This window comes from Centruroides sculpturatus, unplaced genomic scaffold (genome assembly GCF_000671375.1).
Source record: "Centruroides sculpturatus isolate CEXI.00-Female unplaced genomic scaffold, Cexi_2.0 scaffold631, whole genome shotgun sequence".
Lineage (NCBI taxonomy): Eukaryota > Metazoa > Arthropoda > Arachnida > Scorpiones > Buthidae > Centruroides > Centruroides sculpturatus.
In genome coordinates, this window is record NW_019384946.1 from 1364 (window position 1) to 16327 (window position 14964).

Below are 14964 nucleotides of genomic sequence, written 5' to 3' on the forward strand. Positions count from 1 at the left end.
TAAAAAACTTTTTATATTAATTATTATAAAATACAAAAATCTTAATTTTGAGGGTAGAAGTGTTATAAAAGTTTGAAAGAAAAATGCAAATGCTAATAACGAGTGAAATCTTCATTAAGTCCGACCCCACTTGAGATATGACACATAACACTCTCACCCCACTCCACCCCACCCTCTTGCTATTAAATTTTGGTGATTAAAGATCATCAATGTTTCTAATAAACAAACATCCCTGCAAAATTTCAGAAATTTTCGACAAATGGAATGAAAGTTAAACTTTCCCACACACTAGCATCTGTACACAGGAAAAAATCCCAACTTTTTTGCATTTCTCGAAGTTTCAAGCTTCGAATTCAAAAAATGTAAAAATCTTGGGGTCATTATTGACCGATCGCCATACTATCCCTCTGTTATACATAACAGCCAGAAAAGTAAAAGTCAATTGTAATTCCTGAGCATGTGTTGTTGATTTTCTATAATGTAAAATAAATAATAAGGAAATTATTCGTTAATTTGTTAATCATATTAAATTCCTAAAAGTTTTCTGTATTCAAATTGCGTTTATGTAAAAGAGAGACTAGTGCCACCGTTGGTTTTGATGGCGGCCGGATGGCCGAGCGGAAAAGTGACAGCCTACCTCTCTGGGGAATCCGGGCGGATATGTCGGCCCCGTCCATCACCACCCGGTCTCCCCATTGTGGGCCTGGTCGAACCCATAATGGGCCTACTAAAATAGAGGTCCACAGGGAGGAAAGAATTAAATAAAAAAATAGCCACCGTTTCATTATGGACTTGATCGATCTCGTAATTGAAATTTAAAAAAAAATTTTTTTTACTTGGTTAATGTTCGCAGGACTAATGTAACGTTTAAATTATTATTAATGTAATAACACGTTATAAAAAAATAAAACGAACATTTAATTTATTCTAAATAATTCATTGAAATAAGAATAGAAATGAATATAGAAATCTGGCAACACTTAATAATTCTGAATGTAAACGTCAGAGATTTGTTCTGTAGTAAACGTGGTGGTCAAGCAGAAGATGGAATAAGAATCATACAGCTGTTTGCAAAAATGAGTCAAGCACCTAGCAATTTAGCATCGTTGTTTGCCGAATTAAATCGATCGGGACAAAATGGCGAATACGATCGAGCTTTGAAAACTGTAAACAAAAGTAAGCAAAAATTAAATTAATTAAGAGTAATTTCTACATGTGATTCTATCAGAGATGAAACACTTGATTTAATACTGTATTTAAAAAGAAAAACGTTTTATATACAGATTTTCTGAAAACATTTTGATTTTGGATAATCCTTTATTAAGAAAATACTATAGTTCTGTGAAGTAATTACATTATGAATCATAGATAATTAATATTGATCTGATTGAAAAGTGCATTTTCTTTCTTATTGTAGTATACTTTTGATCAGTATGTTAACCTAAATTTATTGCGACTGTCTATCTGATAGTGACATAGATATTAAAACAAATATTACAGATTTAATGATTTTGGATACAATCCAATCTTTCAATGTTAAGTGCTTATATGTATACACTGAAATGAGAGATTTTGTTCAGAATTGTTTTAATAAATTTGATTTCCAATGAACTTCGAAAAATATATAAGACAAATTGAGATTTTTATAGTAAAGTTTTGTAAATGGGATAGCCCTATATTCTTTAGCCAGTTTTTGTTTATGTAGAGCAGTGTTTCTCAATGGGGGGCGTTTTTCCATGTTGAGGGGCGATTAGTAACAATTTATATTTTGGGGGGTGAAAAACAATTTTCTGGGCAATATAGTAAAACATTATATTAATAATAATTAGATATTTTATTCATTATATCATACAATAATTAAACAAATAACATTATACTAGTCACTAGTCTATTCGATGCAGTACGAATTTGGCGTTAGCCTTGGCCCTCAGCATCGGAATTTTGAAATGAAGGGGGCGATACTATGTAATGGTTTTCATGAAGGGAGCGGTGATTTATTAGAGGTTGAGAAACACTGATATAGAGCATTAGAAACAAACCCTGCTTTTGAAAATAAAAAATTAAACTCACTTGTCAGAGCATTAAGAAAAATTTAGTTGTGGGTGTCTACACATTATTTAAAAATTTCTTTGTAAATTTCCTACCTAATGTGAAGTTTTAACTATATATGATACTAATATAAATAAGAAACCAATTGTTATAATTATGAATTAAAACAAATGCATAAAAATATAAAACACAAAAATAAAATGATGTAAAATTATTTATATTTTTATAATCAAGAATCTGTATATACCTGTAGTGTAATTGTTAAATACATGGAGATTGTTTTTCTGAAGCATACATACATTAATAATAATTTGTGCAAATCAAGACCATAGGAATTTAAAAATTTGGAGAGAGAATTGTCAAATAGTTAAATGGTCACTAATGTTGCCATTAATACATCAGTTTTCAAGTTATTTTATGCAGATAAATTAAAATGAAGAAAACATTTTAATAATTAATATAAGTAAGTTCAAATTAAATGAACTTAAAATAAACCATACCTTGATTTTAGCAGTCAAATATATCTACAGGCAAATTATTTTCAGATTAAAATTCATTTTTAATAAAAGCTGTTTACCTTCATACTAAATTTCATAATTTAATTAATTAAAACTTAGCTTAATATAAACCATACCTTGATTTTAGCAGTCAAATATATCTACAGGCAAATTATTTTCAGATTAGAATTCATTTTTAATAAAAGCTGTTTACCTTCATACTAAATTTCATAATTTAATTAATTAAAACTTAGCTTAATTTTAGCCTGAAAATAATTTGGCTTTATGATATGATTTAAAATTAAATGAAATTTATAACAAAAAGTAGCATATACTGTAAGAGGAGAGAACTGTTTCCTTAAAGAAATTTAACTGAATTACATCATACAGGAATTATATAATTAAAATAAAAGACTTCAGTTAAGGATTGACTTGAAATTATTTATTTTATTATTATAAATGTAGTAAAAAGTATAGATAACCCATAAATATCACACACTGCAATCTTGATTTCTTGAATTAGTAATATACATGTATGTTTTATAACCTAGTTGAACATAGGTTATTTTAGTTTTTATCCACGTAATAAGAGAGAGAAATTTTTTATTCTTATTAGTTTATTTATGTATTAAGATAGCATTATTTCAAAATTACATAAAATAAAATAATCTAAAGTTGCAATTGTTATTGTATTCTATTATATTAAGACATGCTTTCATTTGAAGTTTGAGTTTCTCTCATGTAGAGATTGTCTTTAATTCTAATATTTGTGCCTTTGTTCTTAGGCAAAGATAAAATTTCTGAATGTTATACATGTTTTGTTATTTTATTTAAAATAAGATATTATAAGGATAGAGTTAATTTTATCTTATTCTATATTAGTTTAAAATAATTTTGTAATTTTAAAATTTATCAGCTTATTATTGAAAAATTTAAACTTGAAAATGTTATAAAATCTATAATGTTTTAAAATGAAGATTTTAGAAAAATTAGATTTGGCATTGTTTCTGATTATTTATTTAATTCAAAAATATTTTACAGAAAAATCAACTTAAACAGATAAAATATGTATATATATATTTGTTTTTGTTTAAATTGATTCTATATATTTTTCACATATTTTGAAAATAAATATTTTTATTTTGGTGAGTTTACTATGTAATATAGGTGCAAACAAAAAGAATTTACAATGATGATAATGACAACATTTTCAGTTTAAAATAGTATTTCAGAAAATAGTATGTTCTCAAAAGAAGTAAGAAAAGAAATCAATAAAATCAATGATAGTTTAATCTGCATAATTGCATATGCTATTAAAAGATAATTTAACAGTAATTTATGTATAAAATTTTATAATTAAAATATATAAATTAATATAAAAACACTTTTATTTTAAAATTGCTTTAGTATTTCTAGGTCAGGATAACTTTTCTGTGATACAAAATTTGTTCTGTCCTTGAATACCAGCTCTTCCTGTCTCAAAAATCTAGTTTACAGTGATTTGTTTAAATGGATATATTATTATTTTGATTTTGTTTTTTTATTTATAAATAATAATATATTCCGATTATGTTATTATTTAAACAATTTGTATCATAAGTTTTGCATCATTAGCAGTTGATATTGTTCATTTCCATAATTTTTATAATATTTTTAGTTAAATGTATTTAAGCATGTTTTCACAGCCTAAGTTGAAAGTATGGAGAGGAATATTTAATATCAATATAAAGCAATATATTTTATTAAACTATCATTATTTTTTAATAATTACTGTTTCATAGCAAGTATAATCACAAAATTTATTGTATGTGTCACATTGTACTGGTTAATAAATGTATGAGAACATAGAACACAATTTTTTTATTTTATTTAGAGTATTATGACTTATATGTGGGTAAATTTTAAAGTGGTGTCAGATGAAATATGATTTAATTGTGCTAACTAAATTGTTGAAATATATTTAATTCAAGTTTTTAATTTAATTTCTTTTATGTAAATGTTATATAACAGACTTCGTTACTTTTTTAATTTTTGATAGAGAAAGTTCCTGTAGGATTATGAAATTTGTTACAATGTTTACTAATGAAAAATGTAGTGAAAAATTTCTCAAAATTCTTCTATTAAATCCAATCCCAATTTGACTTCACAATTTCAAGTTTTTAAACTTTACATTTGTTCTCTATCAGTGCTGTCTTTAGGCCAGGCCACCCCAGGCTATAGGGGGCCCCCTAATCTGAAAGTAATAAAGTTACAAATAAAAAATAGTTGAATTGAAATAAACAAATTACAGCTGTCCCTTCTTAGTCCATTTTGTAATCCAACATGCTCAGTAGTCCAATGCACCTCCCGTCAAGGTACCCGTCCCCGTTACATGTTTGCTTGCACAGAAGCATGTCATGACATGAATCTCCCCACCTAATTCTTACACAATGACACACATTTTGTGTGTTTTCCATGAGCAGTTCTGTTCGAACATTTGGAGTCGGGAATATTGTAGGCTACTGCTAGCAAAACAATGCCAAATATGTAATCACTTTTGGTAATCTGACACCCCTTTGGTTCCATACCTGTCAGATTATCAAGGGACAGCTGTATTAAAAATATCAAATACTTTATTTCTCCTATTTATAGTTAAAAATTATCTTAAAACTAAGAAAACGTACGAAATTTTTTTTTTTTTTTTTGGCATTTTGCTGCTGTGAAATTTATAAGTAATTTATCAAAATTTACTTTATTAATTATATCTGATTCTATATTCATAATAGGAAGATTATTTAATCTCAATTGAGACATCATATTACAATGAACATTTTTTATAAATTTCAAAATAGAAAATGAACATTTACCAGAACAATTTGTAATCATTAAAGTTAAAAATATTCTAAGACTGATCTCTATGCTAGGAAATGTACACGATAGCAAATCCCGCTTTATTAAAAAATACATATCTGAGATTGACATATTTTCTTTACCTTTATGTAATATACTATTGTTTCTGTTTCCTTAAGGGGGGATCATCTTGATCTTGGTCCTGGCCCAGGGCCCCTTATGTTCTAAAGACAACACTGTTCTCTATATCTATCCATCAGTTCTTTTATCAAAATTAAGGAATCAGATCTTATTTGTTTATCACTTGTAACTAGATAATGTACTAATGTTTTAGGCCATGTTTCCTTTAGGCACTGTGTGCTGTACTTTTGATTTAAATATCAGATTAACATAAAAAATTATGTATTTTTTATGTTTAATCAGTTTTGTATTCTCCATAATTTGTTATGATATGTGTTTCAACTGTATTTCTGAGATCATCTGTGTTTGCAAATTTAATTGGAATAATTTTAGGGACTTTAGAAAAGGTGAGAGTTTGATGGAGCCAGATCTGGAGAATAGGATGGATGTTTCAAAACCTCCCAGTGTAATTGTCAACACTTGCTTTTGTAATATGTAGTCTAACATTGGTTATATTCCAGTATGCATCAAACAGCACATCAGTGAACTGCAATGTATAGAAATGTGTTTTGATATTCACCAATGAGTCTATTGATACAGCAACTGATGCACGTCATACTAATTGGGCTGTGGATATGGTGGAAGTCTGATAATGCAATATGACCACCTCCATGGTTATATTATTAACACCATTTTTACTACTAATCTGTATTAACCCAAAGTTATTTTGACAAAATAAGTCTTCAAATGTCAATGTAGCACTGCTTGCTTCTACCATCTTGTTAGGTTGTCAGCAACCTAACAAGATGGTTCCCTCTAAATTTTTTTGTAGATGAGCGGAATATATACTTCTCTGAGCAAAAAAAAAATTTGCTGAGCAGATTCTGAGCAAAAAAATATATATATATTTTAATTTTTATATATAAAATCTTATTTTTTCCTATAAAAATTAAAATAATTAATTATAAAGCAGAGATTAAAATTCATTTTAAATTGTACTTTTATATAAAATATTATCTTTTGTCAATGATTTAATGTATTTAATCAAAATATATGCAACAATAATCATGTTGCAGACAGAGTGAGAAATAAGTAAACAACAATTCAAATCGGTGTGCCTGCTTGCCTGCGCGGCACATAAATTCTTGTGCGCGGCAACAATTTGAGCAGTGTGCAGTCGCGCAGCTTAGAGGGAACATTGGTTGTCAGATGTTTCAATAAAAGCTTATTAAACCATTCACCATTGTATTGATTGTGGTTGACACTGATGTATACTGGAATGCAGCATGTAGATGGTCTAATTGTTGACTGTATATTACTGTTATTGGTTTCTGGTTCTAATAGTTCAAAGTAAACATCACCTTTCATATCCCATCAACTGCATAGTACTGTACTTTTTTTTTTTTTGGTACAAACTTGCTTGAAAAAGATTTTGCAGGATGTTTCAGTCATTCTATTGTTGCTTTTGCTTAATGTTGTTATAAGCAGTTTATCATTTGTTGACTGTGATTATTCAGTCCAAAATAGTTTTTTTTTTTGTTATGTATTAAAGATGAGTAAGGCAAAATAACCTACTGGATTATATCTGGTTATAATATGGCTAATATTTAATAATTAAATTTTAATTAAATAGTAGCCCTATTATAGCCCAATTTAATCTGTAGGAAACTGAAAGCATTTAAATTTGCTAAAATAGGAATAAAAAAATTCTTAGTGTAAATTCTAGTAACAACTACACAAATTATGTAATTTTTTCAAGTGCAATCTATGGCAAGAAATGTAACTATTTTGGTACTAAAATTTTTATTACACATAAAAAATCCCATTTCTTTCTAAGCATTTCTGTGAAAACTGCATCATCTTACTGTAAATAGTTTGTGAGTTATTAATTTTTAAAAATTTTTATGACTTGAATCACCCTTAGTGTTGCCATCTTTTCAAAATCACTGACTCTGACAGCAGGTGAGGTTTGTTCGAACAGAAGTTCCTGACTCATGCACAATGTCGTTTTGTATTGCAAAGAATAATGTGCAATGCATGCTGATTCTAAATCAGTTACAGTTAGGGACTAGGGAGACTTGGGTAGGAGTAATGTAAGTAACTAAATAAAGAAAAAACAACTACAGATGACTTAACTCTATTGGATATTGGAGACACGTATGAATACGAATTGTACAAGCAAAAAAAAAAAGGTTGACAGGTTGCACACGATATTCCCAGACAAGATTAGTAGTTCATCCAGACAGTGAGTTGATTCCTGGACTGTCGGGTGAAAACCGGACGGGTAATAACACTAATCACCCTGTATATGGTGCAGTACATAAAAATATTAATATCGTATTTATTTGATTATAAGATAACCCAAGGAAATTGAAAATGAAAATAAATAACAAATGGAAATTTATTAATTAGGCATGAGAAATACAGTAGAGCGTTGTTTATCCGAATCAATTGGGGATTGGGGTTGTTCGGATAACTTATTTTTCGGATAATCAATTATGTACGAAAAAATATATTAACCTATCCTGAGTTGAAATTTTTCTTCGTTTCGTGTCGCTTCACATTAAATTTTTGTCGATGTTAAGCCTAACGTAAACTTTTTAAAATAATAATCGTGGCTATTGTATCGTTAAAAATTATTTCTTTAGTTTTTACAAACGAAATAAATATATTGAAAAATATAAAAACCAAAAAATATATACTTTAGAAGTTGATTTAGTATCAAAAACGTTCGATTCAGCATGACACACAGTCCTCAAAAAATCACCACACAAAAATGCCAGGGCTGCCAGCTAAAACACACACACTAACAAAAAAAATATTGGAGTAGCCCAAGATATAGTCAAAGATTGCAGTGCCACAGCACTAGCGAAAATTTCAATTTGCTGACTGAAATGCTTTCGGTTAACCGACGTTTTGGATTACCGGCTTTTGGATAAACGATGCTCTACTGTAAATTGTACACTATTTAATTGCTCTCATCAGATGACTCAGATTCATCATCGCTTCATTCTTTGTTGCTGTTTTCATACAGAGCATTATCTTCTGTGCTGTCAATGGCATTTGAGATCAAACACTTTTTAAACACACCAGAGATGACTTCTCTAGAAATACCAGGGCTGTGGAGTTGCATAAAAATCTACCGACTCCGACTTTTCCTTACCATCTGACTCCGACCAGGGGTGGATTTGTTACCGAAAGTGATCCGGAAATTCTGATGTCATCACATGACCTCAGAATAAAAGATTCAATAAATAGAGTTTTAATAAAGATAGAGCATAGAAACTTTTTATTCCAAAGCTAAAAGACTCCTCTAAAGTAATAACACAGTCTTGTTAGGTGTATTAAATACTTGGTTTATATTTACGTTGAAAGCACTAGCAAAATTAAAATATTTCTTTTAATTTTATTTAACACCTCATAGTCTGAAGTTTCTTAATGAAGTTTTTGATAAAATAACACAGTCAATATATAAATATGTATTTGATAATTTTTACTTTTCCAGCTGTTATATTTAACAGAGGAAACGTGTAGTGCTCGGTCAAAAAATGACCCCTCCTAAATTTTTACATTTTTGGACTCAGAACACCTTGAAATTTCGAGATATGCAAATGATTCGAGGTTTTTTCTATATGTGTGGATGTTAGACTGTGTAGGGGGCATGATTTCGTACACCCTGTTTGAAGCCTAATAATTTCTGTGGTCAGAATCGGAGTCAGATGGTTTAACACAGGAGTTAGTTATTAAGCATCAAAGTGGTTGAACTAAATCATGTCCCCATATACATTCTAACATCTTAACAGGTTTTACTGTGCTATTATAAAATGGCAAAAAAAGCTTACTTTGAGGGTAGAGATGAGTTTTATTTTATTTTTTTAAATTTTAAATGCTAATAACGAATGAAATATTTATTAAGAGATATGACACGTGACCACTTTTATGTCTTCACCCTGTCGATCTTTAACTAAGAACCAAAATTTAATAGTATTAATGCCCATTTATACACAAGCTACAGTGCCACATTTCGTTTCTTAAATTTTACCCATTCTGAGATATTGTTTAATATCTCAGAACAGAAAATAAAGAAATTAAACAAATTAGACACCAACACACACGCGCACGTGAATTTTTTCCCTTTATTGACTTTTTTGAGAGGTTTGGGAGGTCTCCAAATGTGTAGATTTGCAAAAAAAAACTTGGAGGGTCAAATTTGACACGATTCCAATACTTTTCCATTTTATATACATAACAAGTTGATAAATAAAAAGGAGTCGGAGTCAGTGGATTTTTTGACAACTCCAACTGCAGCTAAAACACCAAAACTCCACGACTCCGACTCCACAGCCCTGAGAAATACTTTTCCATGCATGCACAGAAAATTTGTGGAAACTTATCTATGGTGGCTTCTCACAATATTTTTCTGAACTTTCAACATTGGTAAAGGACATCATCTACTTTACCAACTGTATTAATGATATCTGAGCACTGAGTTTAGGCTGTATGGAGGACTTATCATACACTATTGATGCAGCCAGAGAAATCACACACAAATGGGTGAACACTGGTTTATTATAATAATGGTATACATTTTGAACATTACTGTCTTTATAATAAACCAGTGTTCACCCATTTCAGTGCAATTTCTCTAGCTGCATCAATAATGTGGGATAAGGCTTCCATACAGCCAAAACTTAGTGCTCACATATTCTATTATCTATATATATATATAAAAATGGACGTGTGTGTGTCCCTATATTTCACTTTTCCGCAAAAACTACACATCACACGTGAATGGTGTTTGTATGTGGTAGTCCCAAGTGTCCATTCGTGCATAGGGGTGGTTGCGTCTCGATAGCTATAAGGGTGCAGGAGATATGAGGCTGAAAGTGGTTGAAAGTGGCTTTCTATTTTGAATGTTTTGTTCGAATTAAATTTGAACATAAAATTCGAATATTGGTTCGATTATAGAACGATTGTAAACGTTCCAGAAACGTTGAAAATAGTTTGTTTGACTAAACGTAAAAATTCTGTAATTAGTCTGGAAACGGGGGACCTAATTTTTGCATTCTATGAAAACAGGTAATATTAGCTATAATGTAATTATCTTAATCTTCAATATCATTACTTTTTGCCCAGCAAAGCGGGTCCTTGCAGCTAGGTTCTAGATTACTTAGAAAAACAGTCTTTTTTATATATATATATATAAAACTATATTACATACAAATAAAAACCCAGCGAAGCGGGTCCTTGCAGCTAGTTGTAGTATAAAGACAAAAAACAAATCACTAATCATATTAATGGGATACTGATTCTAAGCTGAGGGACATTTTTTGAACTATGAAAAAAGTTAAAAAAAAAAGGTTGGTTTGCAATTGGGTAAATACAGTATGTATATACAGTAGAGCATCGATTATCTGAATGCTGATCAACCGAAACGTTGGTTAATTGAAAGCGTTCCAGTCAGACTGTGTCATGCTGAATCTAACATTTTTGATACTAGATTAACTTCTAAAGTATAATTTTTTTGTTTTTATATTTTTCAATATATTTATTTTGTTTGTACAAAATAAAGAAATAATTTTTAACGATACAATAGCCACGATTATTATTATAAAAATTTTCGTTAGGCTTAACATTGAAAATTCAACACAAAGTGACATGCAACAGAGATAAATTTAAATTTAAATCAGCTATCCGAAAAATCAATTTTACAAACAACCCCAGTTCCCAATTGATTTGGATAATCAACGCTCTACTGTACTAACATTGTGATGTACTGCACCATACTGTCAGTTCATGCTGAATGAACAACAATTAAAAACAAAGGGCATGTAAATGAATACATTGATATAGGGTCAATGTAGGCAAATATGAGACACTTTTCAAAACTTATGTAACAGCATTTGTTAGGATTAGTATTTTAAAAAGAAAAATACACGACAAGGTCTACAGTTGGTGTTAAAATCTAATAGGGTATTCATTTTTCCTGTATGTATGAGAAATGTTGAGCAAAAAATTTTTTTCTATCTCATATTTTACCCTCAAAAAGTAAAATATGAGACACTGGGAGGTGAAAAATGAAACATCTATTATATCACTATAAGGACTTGCCTATGCCAACAGGGAGGTTAATAATGAGGTACTACAGGCTAAATGCAAGACATTTTTTTATAAAACATTGCTCCATGATATTTAGAAGTAAGTACAGTAGATAAGATTAAATATTCATCAGTTTTGAAAAGTGTCTCATATTTATCCACATTAACCCTACTTTTTACTTTTTCTTTGATAATTGTTTTGCATCTTTATTATTTCATTCAAAACTCACGTCTATAAGAACAAAGAAGTATTTTTACTATGATACAGCACAACTAAAGTAAAAAAGTTTCATGGAAATTAATGACTGGTGAATAAAATATGGTGTGTCTCATTTTTTATCTTATTTTGAAATGCACAAAACTCAGACAAAAGATGATACAGTAGAGCATCGATTAACCGTCCCTGCTTAACTGTCACCTCGGTTAACCGACTGCGTTCTAGTCGGCAAATTCAAATGTCCGCTAGTGATGTGGCACTACAATATTTGGCTATGTCTTGGCTACTTTAATAGTACTTTTATGTGTTTTAGCTGGCAACATTGGCTCGACCATGAAAGGGAGGCAAGTATTTAAACGAGGCTTAATTTTGTAATTATGAGTGGTTGTTTGTTTTGTGAGCAATAAAATAATTTTTAACGATACAATAGCGGCGATTATTATTTTTAAAAAATTTTTGTTAGGCTTAACATGGAGGAAAATTCAACGCGAAGTAGGTTAATAGCAATATACTAATTACATGGGATATAATAATATACTACACTAATAATGGATTTTTTCATACTTTTTGGTTATCCGACTTTTCAATTATCCGACCAACCCCAGTCCCCAATTGAGTCGGATGTCTACTGTATATGCAATAAAAACAACTAGCAGTTGAAAGCTGTGTTTATATACTACATACAAATTTCTAATTAAATATCCATGTCTTTTGCAGACATATACAGAGCAAAAATTAGTTGAACTGACAGAAAAGTTATTGCACCTATTTTTGTTGTGTTTCTTAAAAATTAAAAAGACTAAATGAAAGTAGTCATTTTTATTCAGAAAAGTTATATGTTAAAAAGCACTAAATAAACTTTGTTTTGTATTAGTACAGGACAGATCAGACATAGATTAAGTAAAATTTCACATCTATGTCGTATTTACCCATTTTTTGGACTGTCTCATATTTACCCACATTGTCCCTATAAACATCTGTAAACCTGATAGTTGTATTAAATACAAATGATTGCCAGATATTAGCTGTAATATAGCCCAATTTAATCTGACAATCATTTGGCTCAAATACATTTATATTAAATAATTCTTTAAATTTCATAATCCTGTCTTTGCCGATATATAGTGACTGAATTGCTGATATAGTATACTATATCAGCAAAAGTACATAAACATGACATGTTTATGTACTTTTGTATTTAACGATATGGTTGATCCAATACAACTTATTGATGAATAAGTGTAAAAATGAAAGTCAGTCCTAAGTACATCTTATAATGTATGAAATCAACCAGAATAAATGAAGTTAGAATTTTACATTTTGGATCATTGAGTCTCTTATAGAATAACTATACACTTGTAAATGCAGGATTACAGAATTTAAAGAATTTTTTAATTTAACTGTAGTCTGTGATCCCAGTAATAATGGAATATATTTATGTTTTAACATAATCTATCTTGAAATACAAATAACACTACTTTTGGAATAAGTTGATATAAAATTTAATTTATAGTGAAATGAATTTAGTTAGTTTATGAGGTATTCTAGATCCTCACAAATGAGTAATTATATATTTAATAATATATTATTGATTAATATTTGATACCCTATTTCTTAAATTATTTAATTTACTCTATTCTTTCAAAATTGACAATTTTGAAAGAATAGAGTAAATTACTAATTTGTATAGACAGAAAAATTAGGAAAATGTAAAATGATTTATTTTCATAAATTTAATTAACATAATTTCTTATAACTGTATAGATATTTTTTGAACATTTAGTTTTTCACTTAAATTCCTATTATAAATAATTTTTTGACATTTAAAATATTGCTAAAATAGAGATACAAAATTTCTCTGACTGTGTGAATGAGGTTTGGAGAAAACGAAAGCAGTTATGGGGAAATTTAGGGTAGAAAAATAATAATAGGCAATAGCCACAAAAAATGAAATAGCATCTTGACTAAGCTTGTAGGCATTAATTGCAAAAAGTTTTCAAAATGCAGAAATTTTGTTTTAAAAATGAAATTGAAATGTTTACTTTATGTTTGATCACTTCAGTCACTGTTACATTGCTGTCAACTTACACAATTATGCACTCATAGTAATGATGAGTCAGTCTTGGTTACAGAACTCTGGTTTCGATTTTTATGAAAACAGAAACAAGAAATTGAAAAAGAAAAAAGAATATGTTTTTATTTTAAAATGTTTTTTGACATTATTTAATGGATCTCACCTTGGCTCAAATTAAAACAAAATAGTCACTCATTTCCTGCACAGAAAATTTAAGAACTTTTCCTGAATTGTCTCAATTAAATAGCTAAATAAAAGTTTTATCGTCAATTTATAAACATTTTTCTTTGTTATGAAGCTTAAACTAGTAATATTTGTTGGATATAATCATTCACTTTTATAACCACTTAAAAGGGGGGTTTTTTGAACAAATAAACTGAAGTGTTATGTCCTTCGAATTCAACATTCCCCAAATTCAAGAATTACTCAGAAGACTTCTCATATATTTTATTTAATTAATTGCATTTCAGATTGGATTTCTTGCCGATCCCTCTTCAGTAAAGGTACAATCTGTGACAGAATTTATACCAATATTTAGGACTCTCCAACATCAATCACAGTAACATTCCAGAATAAAATTGTATTCTCAGTAATTCTTGAACTTAGGTGAATATCAGATTTGAAGGACACATTTCAGTTCATTCGTCCAAAAAAACCACATTTTAAGTGGTTATAAAAGTGAATTATTTTTCATATTGTTTTTATCTTTATTCTGTATATATATATATTAAAAACAAAATGTTTCATCCCCACCAAAATTGAAACCAACAAAGCGTGTAACTAGGTCACATTAGGTCACAGGTGGGGTCTAAAATTCGTTCCTTGAAAGGACTACCTGTTAACTTCCTCTGTATACTCTGCATGAATTCATGGAAAGGATTCATGCTGATGAGGAACTGCAAAAGGGAAGGAAGATCTTTGGGTACTTTCATTAATAGAAGCCAGTATTATCATTTTAGTCTTTTTCAAACCAGATCTAGTCTATTTTTCAATTCAGTTTATTTATTTTTTATTGGTTTATAGTTTATTTAATTTATTCTGATTTCTGTGCAGTTTTTGCTAGTTTTTTTTTTTTTTTTT

General features: G+C 29.1%; 1 protein-coding gene across 1 annotated transcript in view; it reads left to right on the forward strand.

The window, feature by feature from the left end:
• Window positions 1-979: 979 nt before the first annotated feature.
• The window catches only part of LOC111632197 (signal recognition particle subunit SRP72-like), a 71311-nt gene continuing 57326 nt past the window's right edge, over window positions 980-14964 (forward strand). Inside the window, exon 1 of the mRNA XM_023376572.1 lies at window positions 980-1176. Within this exon, the coding sequence (XP_023232340.1) occupies window positions 1077-1176 (100 nt within the window). The 5' untranslated portion in view covers window positions 980-1076. The remainder of the gene's footprint in view (window positions 1177-14964) is intronic.